This window comes from Silene latifolia, chromosome Y (genome assembly GCF_048544455.1).
Source record: "Silene latifolia isolate original U9 population chromosome Y, ASM4854445v1, whole genome shotgun sequence".
Lineage (NCBI taxonomy): Eukaryota > Viridiplantae > Streptophyta > Magnoliopsida > Caryophyllales > Caryophyllaceae > Silene > Silene latifolia.
Window position 1 is genome coordinate 457,834,125 of NC_133538.1, and position 17,877 is coordinate 457,852,001.

General features: G+C 35.5%; 2 protein-coding genes across 2 annotated transcripts; both read right to left on the minus strand.

Moving 5' to 3' along the window:
- Positions 1–4,045: 4,045 nt before the first annotated feature.
- LOC141633428 (uncharacterized) lies at positions 4,046–7,332 on the minus strand. Its single transcript, XM_074445901.1, has 5 exons — positions 7,271–7,332; positions 6,807–6,930; positions 6,375–6,539; positions 6,178–6,297; positions 4,046–4,849 (listed from the first exon to the last, which is right to left on the minus strand). The coding sequence occupies exons 3-5, from the start codon at positions 6,420–6,422 to the stop codon at positions 4,676–4,678; spliced, it is 342 nt and encodes a 113-aa protein (XP_074302002.1). The 5' UTR covers positions 6,423–6,539; positions 6,807–6,930; positions 7,271–7,332; the 3' UTR covers positions 4,046–4,675.
- Positions 7,333–7,656: 324 nt separating this feature from the next.
- On the minus strand, positions 7,657–9,857 carry LOC141632851 (uncharacterized). Its single transcript, XM_074445360.1, has 2 exons — positions 8,923–9,857; positions 7,657–8,830 (listed from the first exon to the last, which is right to left on the minus strand). Exons 1-2 carry the CDS (start codon positions 9,855–9,857, stop codon positions 7,657–7,659), a joined length of 2,109 nt encoding a protein of 702 aa, XP_074301461.1.
- Between the last annotated feature and the right edge of the window lie 8,020 nt (positions 9,858–17,877).

The following is a 17,877-nucleotide window of genomic DNA, read 5'->3' on the forward strand; positions in this document are numbered from 1 at the left end:
ACTACTTTATGGTTCATTTCTACAAATAAGACAAAACAAACCAAAGTAGCATATTCGGGGCATTTCGTAGCATAAACTACGATAAAAGCATGGAAATACGTGCATAAAAAGGTCTAAAAAGACTATATAAAATGCACGTATCAACAGGCTCCTTCATGGCATCTACACGACCCATACCAAAGAAGTACATGGCTGAATATTTGTATCTACCCTGCACCAAGTCCCTCTCAGCAGCCAACTCTTCATTTACCTTCAACTGTTCTTGCATAGTCTACTCCTCAACTTTCAATTCTTCCTGGACGGTGACAAGTGGTACGTGTCGTTTAGCGTATACAAATTAATAATTTATAAACCTATCTTAACCTCAAAAATATAAACATAGTAAAGGATAAGTAGGGTCGATCCCACGGAGAGACTAGAAAAACTAATTAACTATCTAGTATTATTATTTACTAACTTACATATATACCATAAGTTACGTATTTACGGCTACTTACATTATGTACGATTAAGGGGGGGGGGGGTTCATTTGTGATTTTAAACGAACTAACATAACTAAATACTAAAGCTAGACGCGAAGTTAAATACCCCCATTAAGCTCATATTCTACTGGTAATTTTAGTTTGTGAACCGATTATTGTTTACGTCAAATTTTCAGTTTATTTATAGATTAACTGCGGAATTAAAGATAACAATAACTCCCTAACCTCTCTTAGATTACAACCGACCTGAACTAAGCCTAGACCGATTCTTAACTAACCGACCGATGTAAGTTTGTCACACCCTACTAAAGACCGAATTAGCAGCATTATTCAACCAAGAAAATATCATTAACCCAATTAACCTGTTTAAGTGTCGTCAATACCCGAACGATTAACTGACCAAATTTTACTCCTAGCTTAAACTAAACCCCAATTTGCAGAGATTTACCTAAACTAGTTCATACTGGAATTATGTGACTCAAACTAAGCCATAATCAGACAATTAGCAGAAGTATACAATTCCAATCATAATAAGATAACAAATTATAAACTGAAGATTGTAACTTACGATTAAAACGAGTAAAAATTCGGATACAAATAACTGAAAGATTACCAATAAACAACCAACAGTTTCCAATACTAGAATTAATCAACGAAAATGAACCATAAATTGAATACAAGAGAGGTAGAGAGAACTTAATTTCTGCCCTGAACTTGTAGTCGGAACATCATAATGTCGCACCTCAGGATCCGCCACAAACTCGCCCTTACTCGGCCGTGTGCTAAGACTCCGCCCGAGTACGGTCTCCTACTGCTCTCACGACCCAATTAGGTCTCAAATCGTCACACAATTTCGCTCAATATCTCTAAAATATTTGGGTATTCCCTTCTTCCTCTCTCTCCTCATTCTGTCAAAGGAATCGGGTATTTATACTCGATCAAGGAAGATTTCTTGGAGTATTCAGGATTGATTTTGCAAGAAATAAGATAGATTTTGTGCGTGAAATACGGGAAAAGATCAAATTTGAGAACCCGATTACGAGATTGAGTTTCCATTGTAGTTGGTTGCTCTGCGCATTGTCTTCCCGTAGCTTCTCTTCTTATTTTGTGGTAATTTATTTGTCTTTGTCCACGTGCAAATTCCATAAAGTATTTCGTTTGTTTGTTTGATCCAATTGCATAGCTCGACTCATATTCTCTTGTTGTAATCTAGCATATACAAAACACACTTTCGTTAGCTATATTAGCTTTAAAATAATATATCAGTAATTAAATTCCGTAACTAACAAACTTATTACAATTAGCTCATATAAACAGATATACGAATGTAAAATATAAAGATAAGGGGTTTAAATATGAGTAATTATCGTCTTATCAAATTCCCCCACACTTAGCTCATTGTCTCCCTCGACAATGACAAAACATTAGCCAAAGATAAATTATAAACCTCAAAGATTTTAGACATAACCAAGACAAGGTTTATCGACGACAAACTAAAACATTTTTGGAAATCATTTTATTTGAGTTAGTGAGGTCAACGGAAAATATTTGTAGTTAGATTAGAAAGCAACATATACCAAATTTTTCCTCCACTCCAAACTATACAACCAACTAATTAGCCAACATAAATATTTTAAACCGCTTCTAAATTATAATGATAAATAAATGCATTAGCAATACACTCGGTCCAACTATCTTCGTGCGCATGTGCAAGTGTATTGACTCGTAGAGGAGGGGTTCAGCAATTTATGGTCCTAGGGAAAGGGGATTTACTTTCTGTACATTAAGTACGAGGATCGTTCTCCCAAGCATTCAAGTGTATCCGTCATACCTCAATTAACTTACCACCAACATTCCATAACCACATCACATTGTCCACGTTTTTTTTTCCTTTCATTCATTGTATTTTCATTTTTTTCTATTCTTTTCCTTCTGCTTTGACTTTTTTTTTCTGTTTTTTTTTCTTTCTCAACTTGGTTTTTTTTTTTGTTTTTTTCCTTTTTTTTTTGTTTCCAACATCTCCACCTTCCGTACCCGTGGATATATCCAGTGTCCCTTGTAGCGAGCTTTCAACCAATGGATCCCGCCCATCCGGACAAGTCATTAGGCATTCTCCCAATACATTGATTGGGTTCCCCTAAGGGTCTAATTACTCGGGCACCGGATAGAATTGAGGTCAAGAACTTAAAGTGAGAGTCACCTATGAAAGTAAATTGGTTAATAAGGCCGGCTTACGCTCCCACACTCCAGAGTCAACGAAAAGTGTAATAAAGATAGCCAAAGTAAGTGCTTTATAATTCTAATTTAAAGGAGACTTAAAATATGTATGTCACTTAATTAATCAATCCAAGTTCAAAATGGAGGAAGAACTCATGTATACACGACTTCAAAAAAAAATTTTATATTACTTCTAATATTATTAGTGAAATTATTTTAAGTTAGTTTTTTTTTTGAAAAGTTGTTAGATTAGAGCTTGTCGTCGACTCGCTAGTCTAGTTAGTCCAATAAAAACAAGGTCTTTTACAAAGTACCAATTTTTGACAAAATTTTGACAGCATCTCCCCTAAAAATGGACATATCCAAAACTTTTAAAACCCGTCAAACTGCAATTTCAGTACACAACACAATATTCACCAGGTCTGACATAAATTCACCATCAGCTGCATTATTCCGACCAGAATTCTCATAAACAGAACTTATTCGCTGCAAAAATTTCAACTTGACCTGATTTTTAAGATTATTAGCTTGCCACTCCCTCACACTTAACCTCGACATCGTCCTCGATGAGATTAAACATATAATAAAAATAAGAGGGATAAAGGTACTTAGCAGATTTAATTTATAGGCGACTTGCAGCAAGACGCTCCAGCTTTTTGTTAACGTTTGTTAAGCTCAACCAATTACGACCAGCCACTACAAAAAGAAGTGGTCATAGCGACAACAGAATTCCGTCGCAAATTCAATAGAATCCGTCGCTAAATGGGTGTTTGCGACGGAAAATGCGACTGAATCAAGTCATTGCACAATTTAGTAGCAAATCTTGTTGCTTTGCGATGGAAATTGCGTAGCAAAGAGATTAGCGACGGATTTTGCAATGGATTTTGCATTAATTAATTTTGATTAAGTGTGCAATTAACTTTTGTATTCTGCGCAAATGCTTAAAATTCCGTCGCTAAATTTAATTCATTCCATCGCAAATCTTAAAGATTCCGTTGCAAACTTAATTCATTCCATCGCAAAATTTATTAATTCCATCGCAAAATTTATTAATTCCATCGCAAAATTTATCAATTCCATCGCAAAATTTATTAATTCCATCGCACATCCTAATTAGTCCGTCGCAAAATTTATTAGTTTCCTCGCAAAACCTAATTATTCCATCGCAAAAGTTTACTCATTCCATTGCAAACTTTAATTATTCCGTCGCAAACTGTATTGTTACAGTCCCAAAATTCGGTTTATGGTACCCTGTACCTGTACCTGTACCTATACCTGTATCAGTTTTTGTCAAGCAACTTGCAATGCTCCAAATTTCCTATAACTCGCCAAGCACACAGAACGACTTGCATAACCAAAAGGGGCTTTTTATACATAAACTTCAGCCTACATTGTTTTACGAACCAAAAGTCTTCTCGACAATTCCAACAAACATTATGAGATACTAAATAAGTCTTATACATACATACTCCAAGTCTACTAATTATCTAAAAACAACACAAGCAACTAACAACCCAATATTTGTGTTGCAAAGTCACCCCTATTTCCTCCATTACCCTCATTATCATCATCACGCCTACCAGAGTGAGGTTCGGAGTTGGGATTACATGATTCAGTTGTTATGTGAATACCTTGCGAAGCTAGAGTTTGCTCCAATTGCAACTTCCATTGTTTCATGCTATTCAACTCATTTGTTAGAGCTTGATGTTGAGCAGAAAGCTTACTTACGAATCCTGGAGTGTAGGAAGTTGATGATCCACGAGATTTTTTACGAGCTGATGAAGGTAGGGGCTTGTCATAGTAGCAGCTCGTCGCCTTCCCCATGCCCCAAACTTGTCCCTTTTTGTTAAAGCCTTTTGCCGACTCAATATATATTTCATCATCATCAATTTCTTCCTCGGTACAAGTCTCTAGCAAGGCATCCTTTTTTTTTCTTGATTGTGTCCTGGAAGAAGTTTTACACAATTAACAAAAACTTACGGAAAACAAAAGCTGTCTTTTACAGTAAGTAGGTGTGATAATGTAAAGTTCAATAAACTTACAAGGAGTTCGGATACTTCGTCACACACGTAACCCCCTGCTCTTTTTGTTTTAGACTTCTTCATAAGCTCTTCAGGACGTGGTAGTGAAAGGCCTCCCTTTTCATTACACTTCAAAACAAATAAATAGACCATATGTTATCAACATTTATAAAATAGAGTAAATAAATGCATCATGGGACAGACCCAAGTCATGACAGTCCAGCCTGATAACATGGGTCTAGCATAACTGAACTTTAAGATGAATAAATAAAGTTTTCAATTTGGTAAAAATGTGGATTTTCTAACTTTGGATTAAAATTTCTTAAGCTTTTTGGAAGATCTTACTATTAGAATATAAAATCGGGACTCCAACCATCAGATGACGTTTCTTTGTTCAAGGCTCAATCCTTGGTAAAACGTATAGCTAAAGCATCAACAATAACATTAGAATTACGCGAATAATAGGTGATGTTACAAAATTATGGAGTGCATTGATGGCGACTAGACAGATGACAGAGCCGATGAATGATTTCCGGTAATGGTTGAAGCAATTTGTAAAGCATCTCTAATGGCCAATACTTCGCTCATGAAAGGTTAGGAAGTTTAGGAAGCCTGCTAGATTGGGTCTTAAGGGTAGTGGGAAGGGTAGATTAGTCCATACAAATTTTTAAAAAATGGCAAAATTAAATTGGAGACAAAAAAAGGAGTAATATATTAAATATCAGCCAAACAAATTAAATAGGGGTAAATTGCACCAATAGTTAAAGTAATGGGGTTGATTTGCACTTGTTAAAAGTTATGGGGGTGAAATGCACATAGTGTCAAACGTACGGGGCTTATTTGTCACTTCCCCGCATTTTAAAATATTAAAACAATACAATGACAACGGATAATCCTTCAACGTCTACTTTAAAGATGCAGTAAGGCAGGAGGAGTTCAGTTCAAGATGCGGCATGAAGCAGAAGTATTTAGTTCTAAAACGTTAAGAAAAAGATGATATGGGAAGTGGGATGTATGCTTTCAGAAATACAGCTAACTGCTAGTGTAATTATATAGAGTACAAGTGTGTAAAATTATATAAAATCAACAAATGATGTATACATTTACCAAAATTTTGATTCTCAAAATATGATCACTAATGGATCTGATTTTATAGCAACATTACGCCAATCCCTCAAGATCGGGTTAAGGAGAGATCAGTTTTAGGAAGCCTTACACAGTTACCCCTATATTAGCTGTTTTTACATGACCACGCCATGACCGTGAAGGGTAGTAGTTAATGAAATTAACGTTCATCCCAGTAAGAAATTTGCACATATGGGAAGTGGGAATTACAAGGGTATTAATAGAAGCTCTTAGCAGGATATGTGTTCCTTTTCTATATTTTTCAATACAATAGAGGGTTGCTATAGAGCGTTGCTGAAAGAAAGGTACAAGCAATTAAGTTATATACATACCAGTTTGTCCATATACTGGATAGAGTTTAACCTTCCCATGGTATGAGTACCTGGGGCTTTTCCATTCTTGCCTTTTGATGCGCGATTTATCTTGGATTTATCTGACCGGATCTTAAATGGCTGCATTTTATTATGCCGTTACCTATATATTTTAAGTTAATTAAAATATAAATTTATTCTATATATACTATATATACCTCTGTGGCTCTATAAGCCATCATCTCTGCCTTCACTGAAGCTTCCATCCAAGTATTTTTAGCTCTCGCTGCTCGGCTGACTAAATCCCTTATCCTCTCGTTACAAAAATCTGCAAATCCAGCCTTAACTTCAGGTTCGCGATACTTTTGATACTTGAATTGAGTCTACAAGAACATTAAGTGACATTAGTTGTAATAATAAATTGAAAGTATGAGTCAGCACTAAATACAAGAATGAAGCTGAAAATCATTGGTGTACGAGACAACTCCAACCGCTACTTATGCCAAAATGCTACATATCAGAATGCATTATTATTCGGTTTAGTCGTGCTTGGAATTGTTATGTGGGCTAGTATAGGGAGGGGCCTTACTCCTGCGTAAAATAAAGTACAACGTTAGTAAAAATTTAAAAGCTAGAAAATAAAATACGACCTTGAATCTATTCCACCAAGCTTCTTTCTGCTCGGGTGTTGCTGCATAATAAGAAGGGGTAAATTTATCAAACTTGCCCACAACTGCCTCTCTTGCGGCTTTCTTCACTTGATCGGCATGAAACCTATAATAAAGTTAATGAATTAAGAAATAAGAAACATAATAGAGTTATAAATGGCTAAATAGCAAAAGAGAATACTTTGCTTTGCCCAGCGCCAGGGATATGAATGGTTAGGAAATAAATATCCGAGGGTGGACTGGTGGCATATTTTAACTAGATTCCAAGCTAGAAAAAATGCTAAATTATGTGCCAGGGAGATAGGCTAGGAGCCTCAACTAGAGTTGTGAAGCAAATAAAGGCAGAATTAACGATGAAATGGAGAGGTTGTGTTCATAAACCTCTCACATTTTAGCAAAATAAAAAAAAATAAAGTTGTTAAATACTAGTATATAAAAAGATGTACCAGAGGCCAAAAGGGTCCAACACTGGTAGATCTAAGCTTTCATTTATCCATCGAGTAAGTTCTTCCTCCTATGCGATCTGATGGCTGCCCCCGCCATTTATTAACCTTGTACCTGGACCTACCATTTTTAATGTCTTCAAATTTGAACATTGTTAGATACAATACAACATAATAAGGCAAAACGATGTAAATAAATAGACATCAATTATTAATCATCTAAGTTGATCACCAAACAGCGTAAGATCACACTCAGAATTAACACAACCAAGAAAATATGCAATATTCACTTCAAATGTCTACATTTTGCAACAAAGGGCCGAAATTCAAAATACTAGATCAAATCACACAAACACATCCAAGCAACACAGATCATTATCATCGCTAAGCTAGAGATCGTCTTCTTCCTCATCATTATGCTCTAAATCATTATTATCATATTCTGGAAATAGTTCTTCATCCTCTTCAGAAGCACCATCATCTATTTGTTGTTCCAAAACCTCATGGTCATCACTATATTCACCTTCTTCAACATCAAGATTACCCTCAACTACTTCATTCATTATTGAAATCTCCCCAACATCTGAGTAATCGTTATAGTCAGTTTCATTTTCTTCGAAGATTACTGATGACAATTCTGAAACATGATTGATTATTTCTTCTTGGAAAACAACTTCATCAATGGGAGCTTCAATTTTTGATCTAGCTTTAGTTTTGAACACAACAGACCATTGATCTCTATCTTTTTTTGTGTTTGGGTATGGGGCATAGTAAACTTGTTCGACTTGATATGCCAACACAAAAGGATCATATACTGGATATTTCCTATTACGATGAACTTCCACCAGTTTATAATCCTTGTGTACGTTCATACCACGGCAAGAATTATCCATCCAATCGCATTTAAATAAGATTGTCTTGTACAAACCATTAGCTCCAGCATAAGACAACTCTATTACTTCATCCAAAATACCATAATAATTTGCGCCTTCTATTGAACTAACACACACTCCATTGTTAATGGTAGATTTTTCTACATCAGTTTTGTGGTTGAATGTGCGAAAATTATACCCATTAATGGAGTAACGATTCCAAGTTCTCACTTGCCTAGACGGTCCCATCGCTAAAGCTCTTAGTAAATCATCATCCAATACACTTACTTGTTGTCTGAACCACCTTGAAAACTCTTTGTCATATTTATTCCAAACATCGACAACAGATATTTGAAGATTTTCTGTACGGATAAAATTTTGGACGCAATCCTGAAGAACCTCACAATTAGACAAGACATACTTATGTGCACAATCATATTCTTTGTCCTCCAATGATCTCACCCTACATTTTCCTGTTGTTCTTCCCATGTGATCTTGGAAAAGTTCCGGCAAAGTTGAGACAACCAAATGCGTTTTGTTGCCAATATCAAGATTTTTTGCTTTTGTATCTATGTGGTCTTCAAAGTAAAAAGAACAAAAATTTGATATCTCTTCTAACAAGTAAGCGTTGCAGATTGAACCTTCAACGTATGCTTTGTTCCCAATTTTCCGTTTCAAGTGATTTAAGAACCTATTCATAGACGAGCATACGTGCACTCTAGTTATTATTTTATACTAAACATAAAATTAAAAGCCTTAAGAAAATGAGTTAAAAGCAATTACCTCTCAAACGGATACATCCACCTATACTGAACAGGGCCACCAACTTTCACTTCATATGGTAAGTGAACAGGTAGATGCTCCATTGAGTTAAAAAATGAAGGCGGAAAAATCATCTCCAGTTTGCAAAGAATCTCTGGAATGTTTTTCTCCAGACGAATTACATCGTCAACTTTAATGGTTGAGACGCAAAGATCTCTAAAGAATTGACTAATTTCAGTAATTGCATTCCACTCATTTTTTGGCAGTAAGTTCTTTAGAGCAACCGGTAGTAAACGTTCCATGAACACATGACAGTCATGACTTTTCAAACCGTGTAGTGTAAAATCACTCTCATTTACACATCTCCTTAAATCAGAAGCATAACCATCTGGAAACTTCAACTTAGAAATCCATTCGGACAAAACCTTCCTTTTTGGCTTGTCCAGAATGAACTTAGGCTCACTTCGTCTTTTACAATATATTTTCAGGTCAGCTTTTGATGATTCATTATAAGCCGTTTTGGTTTTGTTATCCATCACTGTGTGAATCAATTGCTCAAAAAAATTCTTCTCAATGTGCATTACATCCAAGTTATGTCGAATTAGTAAAGTTTTCCAATATGGAAGCTCCCGAGAATATGCTTCTTTTCCACCAAATTTCCTTCTACTCTTCAACATTTTCAACTCAGAATCCGTCCCATTAACTATTGTAGGTAAATGTTCTACACACTCCCATATCTCATCACCATTTAACCTACGTGGTGGGCTGTCAAGTTCAATTTCTGTATTCTTTGAAAAATGTTTGTTGTCCTTCCTAAACGAGTGGTCAGGTGACAAGAACTGACGATGGCAATCAAACCAACACCACTTTCTTCCATTCTTAAGCCAGAAAGACTTATTTCCATTCCCACAATAAGGACATGCTTTTTCACCCGCTGTTCCCCATCCTGATAACATGCCGTAGGTCGGAAAGTCATTAATCGTCCACATAAGTGAAGCTCTGAGTTGAAAGTTCTCTTTCTTAGATACATCATAAGTGAATACTCCTACTTCCCATAATTCTTTCAACTCACGAATGAGTGGTTGCAAAAATACATCTAAATTTTTCTTAGGATTTTTGGTCCAGAACAATCAAAGACAGAAATATAAACTGTTTTTTCATACACAACCAAGGGGGTAGGTTATATGGGGTAAGCATGACTGGCCAACAAGAGTACGCCTTGCCAAATTGGCCAAAGGGTGCAAATCCATCTGTGCATAGCCCTAATCGTACATTTCTAGGTTCGCTTGCAAAATCCGGGTGTAGTGCATCAAAATGCTTCCAAGACTCGGCGTCACCGGGTGAGCCGTGTACCGCTTGCACGGGGATTCTCTGCGTGCCATCTCATTTCCTCGGCTATATGCTTTGTCGCATAAATCCTTTGTAGTCTATGTGTGATTGGGAAATAAGTTAAAACTTTATTAGCAACTTGTTTACCCTTTGAATTTGTCTTGGGTTTGTATCTATCTTGCCCACATTTTTTACATTTAACAAGATGCTTGTCTTCCTCCCAAAAAAGCATACACCCATAAGAACAAACATCAATTTTCTCATGGGGAAGCTCAAGGGCTTTTAGCAACTTTTTGGTTTCATAGAAGTTTGTGGCCATAGCATTATTCTTTGGAAGGATATCACTGACGAAACTAATGAAACCATCAACACATTTATGAGGCAAGTTGAATTCACATTTCAAACTTAACAATCTAGAAGCAGCTTGTAATATAGACACATCGCTCCCCTCACACACACACTCTTCCTTTCTTTTAACATTTCAAAGAAAGCTTGTACTTCAGGATTTGGAGTCTCGTCTACTTCTATAGCATTAAGGGCCTCCTCCCTTATAGTGTCCACTCTATCACGTAATGCATCATTTACCATATCTTGATAAGGGTTCGTAGGTATATCGGGTTCATCAATTGGAAAATCCTCCCCGTGACACACCCAATTATAATAGTTAACACAGAACCCTTTCTTAAGCAAGTGTGATTTAACTTGAGCCTCATTTTAAAACTTTGTGTTGTTGCACATGGCGCATGGACACCTCATTTTCCCGTTATTCCTTTGAAAAGAATCTTGTTCTTTAGCATGACTAATAAATTCTCTAACACCATTAGCATACTCAATTCTAAGTCTTTTATTAACATCGAGCCTCTCATACATCCATTCTCGCCCTTGCCTCTTCATTACAAATCTAAGCAATAATATAATCAACAAATGTCAAAGCAACAAATAAATAACATACTTTAATAAATAGGGTTATTTAATGATAATACTACGAACTATTGTACCCCTTCTCAAAATACTTCATACTTTGAATTAACTATAAATACTACCAACTAATACACCCCTTCACTTCTAACAGAATTGCTTTTTTTTTACCTGATGCAACCGGTAATATGTTAGGCGAGATTAAATGTTTTCTTTATTAAGAAATTCATCTTCTTCCCTTTACCTTTTTTAATGGATACCTCGCAAATTTTCGCAAATTTTTTAATTTATAAATTCTCTACTCTCCTATTTCCCACGTCATCAAGATTATGTTTCCCGCCTGCCCGGATACATTTCTGGGTATTGCAAGCACGCTTCAATTGACTTAATGGACTGTTGGGATCAAGTATTCCCAGGAATATTGGCTTATATTGATTCACCCCTGATCAATTACGAGATACAAAGCAAGACTTGAATCACAAAATGTCCATCCAAAGATCCTTATGTTATGATTAAAGTAAAAGCTAATTAACAATCAAGATTAGCACCGTCAAGGCATGAAAGGCGACTTGACAATGGACAATATATATACCTTTGCCAGAATTTTATGGAGTATAATTTAATTACCACTCAATTATCTACAACTACTCTCTATTTATTGACTAGTGATACAAATGTTTGTTCATTATATTCCTTAATTAGTTTGAAGATGAGAAAGCGATAAAATTCATCCCCCTGAAATAACCACCCCAAAGTATAAAGCTTCCTTCACCTGCTGAATACCCCCGTTAAATAACCATCAAGAACACAACTTGAGGATGATGAGGTGGAATAAAATTGCAAATGAGAACAGTAACTTGTGAAAAATCAAGCTTAAGAAAATAAATAAATAACACCAGTAATCAATCATGGACGAAATTGATTTATCTTTTAAATTGTGGAATTAATTGACGGCGAAATTAAAATTAGGACTCCTTCACTCATGTTATTTGTGTAGAAAGAGAATTGTGACGATGAAAATCAACATATATAAGGAAGGAAGAAGAAAAGGTAAAAAATTAAGGTAAAAAAGAAGAATTAAAGGTGAATAAAGAATGAAAAACTAAGTTTTAAACAAGGGTAACCAATCCAACAGGTAGCCCTTCCACCTATTCTATTATGTGGGAGGGGGTGTATTAGTCGGGAGTATTCGTAGTTAATTCAAAGTATAGAGTATTTTGAGAAGGGGTGCAATAGTTCAGAATATTCTCATTAAATAACCCTAATAAATAATTAGTATAATAGAATTGCGATTACAGCCTTCATTTTCTAATAGAACACCATTATTTTTTTAACTCCGAGATAGCGAGGTTAAGTGCATTTAAAGGTCCCACTTTTGCTTCTTTTGTTTTTTACTTCATCTTCGTCCTCCCCTATTTGTGTTCCTGAAATCTTCTCTCTTTCTGCTCTCTCCTTAAAATTTTTTCCATCATTATTTACACTCTTAATTAAAATTTCCTCCATTATCTTCTAATTATCTTTCATTACAATCTAAAAGAGGGGAAAATGAGTAATGTAGCAGCAACAAAGGGTGGAAAGAAGAAAAGTGCAACCTTTACAATTGATTACAAAAAATAAATTGAAAATAAGATCATGGATATTAGAAAAAAAAAACAGTTGTAAAAAACCCTCATTTTCCCTATTCCCAAACCCAGGCCAAGACACAAACACAAAACCAAATAAAACTGTGAAAATGTGATAAAAATGGTAAGATTAATTAGTAAACCCAGGTCAATACCCAAACCCAATGCTCAGTCACCTCGATCAGTACCTCCGACCAACGGCGGCATAACCAGGCCGCGTTCTTGTTGCCTCTAGCCTCTGACCCCCAATTTCAACAACAAAAACCAACTCAATCAGTTTAATGAGTCAACAATCGCCACCCTTAAACAACTCGCCTAAACCCAACCACAACCATACTTCTCATCGATACCAATGTATCATCTCCTACCACCACAACATAGTTTAATGAAGTTTGGGAGAAGAATCTTTAATGGTGTTTTTGAACGATAAATGATGATGGTGATGAATCCTCTGGGAAAAAAAAAAGAGAGAAAAGGAAAGAAAAGTTGATTGTAGAGAACTATTTGATTAATAAGTGAAAATAAGCAAAGTTAATTGATGCACTTCTCTCCTTGCCTCATTCTGCAAATGACGAGAATAAATGAGAATAATTGGGGTTTGAATGATAGACATAGCTTGGAGTTTTTTTTACTCTGAAGGTTAGAAAGTAAAATTTCTACAAATGACAGCATAAGTAAATATGACCCACTCTGAAGCTTGAATGTATACTTACTTTACTATAAATTTGACAATTAAAATTTGTATACTTTTATGTTTGAGTTAATCTGTTTAGTTAATAACCATTTGACATAACAAGTGACCCTTTAACCATCAACTATAATGGTGCTCCAAACATACTTCAAAGACCGTTTTACAAAAGACTTAATAACGAAAAAGTTTGATATAATTTATAATTGAGAACAATGAATTTCAAAAGTTTATAATTCAATAGTTATAAAGTACTAAAGTATAAGCAATTGCATGTTTCTTAGTATGAAGAGAAGCAATTCTCAAAGGACACATCTGACAAGATGCAATGGCTTGGCTGTGTCATGTCTCGGGTCATACGTCGACTTTATCTTCTTTGTCTACAACTTATTCAGAAGTAGCTGTTGAAATTTGGAAATGCTAAATTGTTTGTTTTGGGTAATACATGAGTTAGTCGAAGACCGCAACTAGTTACTGATCATTCAAGACTAATTATGCTTGTAACTAGACACTTAGAAGACTTGCACAAAATAGAGAAGCAGCAAGGAAAAGCAGGCTTAGAAAAAAGGTTAGTCAATTTTTGTAAGTTCCAGAGTATTATATTAAAGTCTAAATGTCTTATTACAATTAGTCGTTATTACTGTTAGTTAAGCTATCTTATTCAACTAGTACTATATATTATCACTAGTTTTAGACTATATACATTTTTTAATTAATGTAAACAAATGTCAAAATCTACAGGCTTACGTTCAGCAACTAGAATCAAGTAGGATTAACTTGCTCAGCTAGAGCAGGAACTTCAAAGAGCCAGAGCTCAAGTAAGCTGCTTAACTATTTCTACTACGAGTTGATCTCCCTTAAGACGGACTATTTTCGTCTCAAACAATTACACGAGCTTTTGAACCCATGTTACAACCAAATATGACTACTTTTGGAAAAAAAAGTTACTAATAAGCTGGACCATTTTTGTTACATTTGACCATAAAATGATCACAAAACCCGTCATATTGTTTTAGAGGAAATGACTCGTCTGAAACAAAAACGTGCGTTCTATGTAATTTTTAAAATTGGTTATTCCGAAACAACTACTCTCGCTCATTAACCAATTACTACCTCACTATTCTTTGGAGTGGTTTTGTGTTGTTGATTAGTATGTAATAATGTACTACACAGAACCCAATCCCTAAAACCAAACCAATATGCCAAAAAACATGGAAAATTCAAATCTTTGTATGAGAAATGAATAAATTACACAAATCCAACTCCTAAAATCAAACAAATATGCCACGAAACATAGAAAGTTCAAATCTTTCTATGAGAAATGGACAAATTACACAAAACACAACTCCAAAACGTGCCAAATTTGAAAGATAACAAACAAGAAGAATACAATAAACAAGAAGAATTTGAAAGACACAAACTTTAGCTCAGATTTCCAAGTTGTAACCACAAATTGAGCAATAGGACAGAATAAATTACTGAAAAAAGGGAATAGAAAGGGAGAAACCGAGAAGGAAAACAGAAAAGAAGAAGTACCGTGGTAGACGGCAACGGAGGATGACCGACGGCGGAGGGCGCAGCGGTAGATGACGGTGAAGGAGAAACTGAAATTCGTCGATTGATTTGGGGGTTTTTTTTGGGATAATGAATTTGGGGTGAATGAATTAGGGAGTGGGCAGGTTATATTTTATTTGTCCGACCGACTGTGTTATTTTGCGATGGAAAATGTAATTTATATTTTAATATTATTATTAATAGTTAGATCAACTTAAATTCCGTCGCAACCTCAGAGAAATTAAAAAATTAAGCTACTTATTAGAGCAGTTAATGGTCCTTTGAAAATTAATTAAACTAATCCGTCGCAAATTCCATCGCAAACATCTGGCGCCATGAAAATTTTACCCCGCCAACAGATGGTAGTAGCAAAATCCGTCGCATATAAGATTTTCCGTCGCAAAAACCGTCGCAAAGTTACAATTAGCGATGGATTTTGATTCCATCGCAAAAAATCTGTCGCTAGCATAGATTCTTTTTGTAGTGAGCCTCCAGTAGATTAGATTGTTTTTGATAGTATTTTCAGCCCCGGGCTAAGCTCTATCGATCTCCTACTGAAACTCACAGCAACCCTGAAAAGCTATGTAGATCAGCACCTGCAAAATAGAACCCTCAACCGAGATCTGTGAAATATGGAGGAAGCTAAATAACCAAAATACTAGCAGCTATTTTTATTCTTTACCTAAGCTATTTTTTTTGTGCAACCGACACTATTAACATCCCCCTACAAAGGTTGCGAAACTCGGGGAGGCACTTAAGCCGACTCGAATAAGTAACTTATAAAGCATATTAATAAACACACATGAAAGCAATAAAAATTTAAGCTTGGGTTGCCTCCCAAGAAGCGCCTTGGTTTAATGTCATGGCTCGACATAGTTCTATTCTTCTCAAAAGTAATTAAACTCCGCAACAGCCAGCTCAATCATTTTTCCACAACTAATATTGTAATCAGCTCATCCAATATTAATATCTCAGCACCTACCAGCTTGAACATTAAATATTTTTTCAAACCTAAGTCCACAACACTCCAGCAAATTATACGTCTTCCACCTCAAATTTCCCTTCGTGCCATTCAAAGTGTTACTTAACAATAAATTAGTACTAAACATTACAGTTCAGAATGTGACAATTGCAGATTTTCAGCCCACTGTTTGCTCCTTCATTCAACCTCAGTCAATATTATCCTCAAAATCAGCCATGTTTTCTATTTTCAGCTCATCGCGCTATCAATATGTATAAGTTCATCCAATATTAACCGAGCAACCAACCATTGGTATAGGTTTCAACTCCTCAATGTACCAACAACATTATCAAAATGACAGCAAATATAACTTAAAACCTTGAAATATTTCTTCCCCCAGAGAAGGGTGTTTCAGACGATAAGCAATTAGTGAGAGATGATAAGGGTTAAGCAAACGTAAAACAGAAGACAAGTAGTTAGCTAGACTACCAAGCTTCCTAAAAACAACGTCACTCACCCACAATTTATTCTTGTACTCACTGCCCAAGTTCCTGTACACTCTTTTATATCATACTCTGCTCAGTTCAAACTACCATAAAATACCATGTCACTATATTCCCAAACCAAGCTCTTTGATCATCTTAGTATTTACTCATTATTCTAATCATAACCTGATTAAGCATAATAACCACAAAATAGTAAGGGCTTAAATTCCTAGCTACTCCAGAAGTCCAAAGCACCGACAACCTGGTGTATAATAGCATTATTCAACCAAGAAAATATCATTAACCCAATTAACCCGTTTAAGTGTCGTCAATACCCGAACGATTAACTGACCAAATTTTTTTCCTAGCTTAAACTAAACCCCAATTTGCTGAGATTTACCTAAACTAGTTGCTACTGGAATTATGTGACTCAAAATAAGCCATAATCACACAATTAGCAGAAGTATACAATTCCAATCATAATAAGATAACAAATTATAAACTGAAGATTGTAACTTACGATTAAAACGAGTAAAAATTCGGATACAAATAACTGAAAGATTACCAATAAACAACCAACAGTTTCCAATACTAGAATTAATCAACGAAAATGAACCATAAATTGAATACAAGAGAGGTTGAGAGAACTTAATTCTGCCCTGAACTTGTAGTCGGAACATCAGATTGTCACACCTCAGGATCCGCCACAAACTCGCCCTTACTCGGCCGTGTGCTAAGACTCCGCCCGAGTACGGTCTCCTACTGCTCTCACAACCCAATTAGGTCTCAAATCGTCACACAATTTCGCTCAATATCTCTAAAATATTTGGGTATTCCCTTCTTCCTCTCTCTCCTCATTCTGACAAAGGAATCGGGTATTTATACTCGATCAAGGATGATTTCTTGGAGTATTCGGGATTGATTTTGCAAGAAATAAGATAGATTTTGTGCGTGAAATACGGGAAAAGATCAAATTTGAGAACTCGAGTACGAGATTGAGTTTCCATTGTAGTTGGTTGCTCTGCGCATTGTCTTCCCGTAGCTTATCTTCTTATTTTGTGGTCTTTTATTTGTCTTTGTCCACGTGCAAATTCCATAAAGTATTTCCTTTGTTTGTTTGATCCAAGTGCATAGCTCGGCCCATATCCTCTTGTTGTAATCTAGCATATACAAAACACACTTTCGTTAGCTATATTAGCTTTAAAATAATATATCAGTAATTAAATCCCGTAACTAACAAACTTATTACAATTAGCTCATATAAAAAGATATACGAATGTAAAATATAAAGATAAGGGGTTTAAATATGAGTAATTATCGTCTTATCAACAAGCTTGGCCTGGATAGACTTTACAACATTCTGAGCAAACCCCAATTTTGATGTCTCCACAACCAACCTTGCTTTGCTTGCTTCGTTCT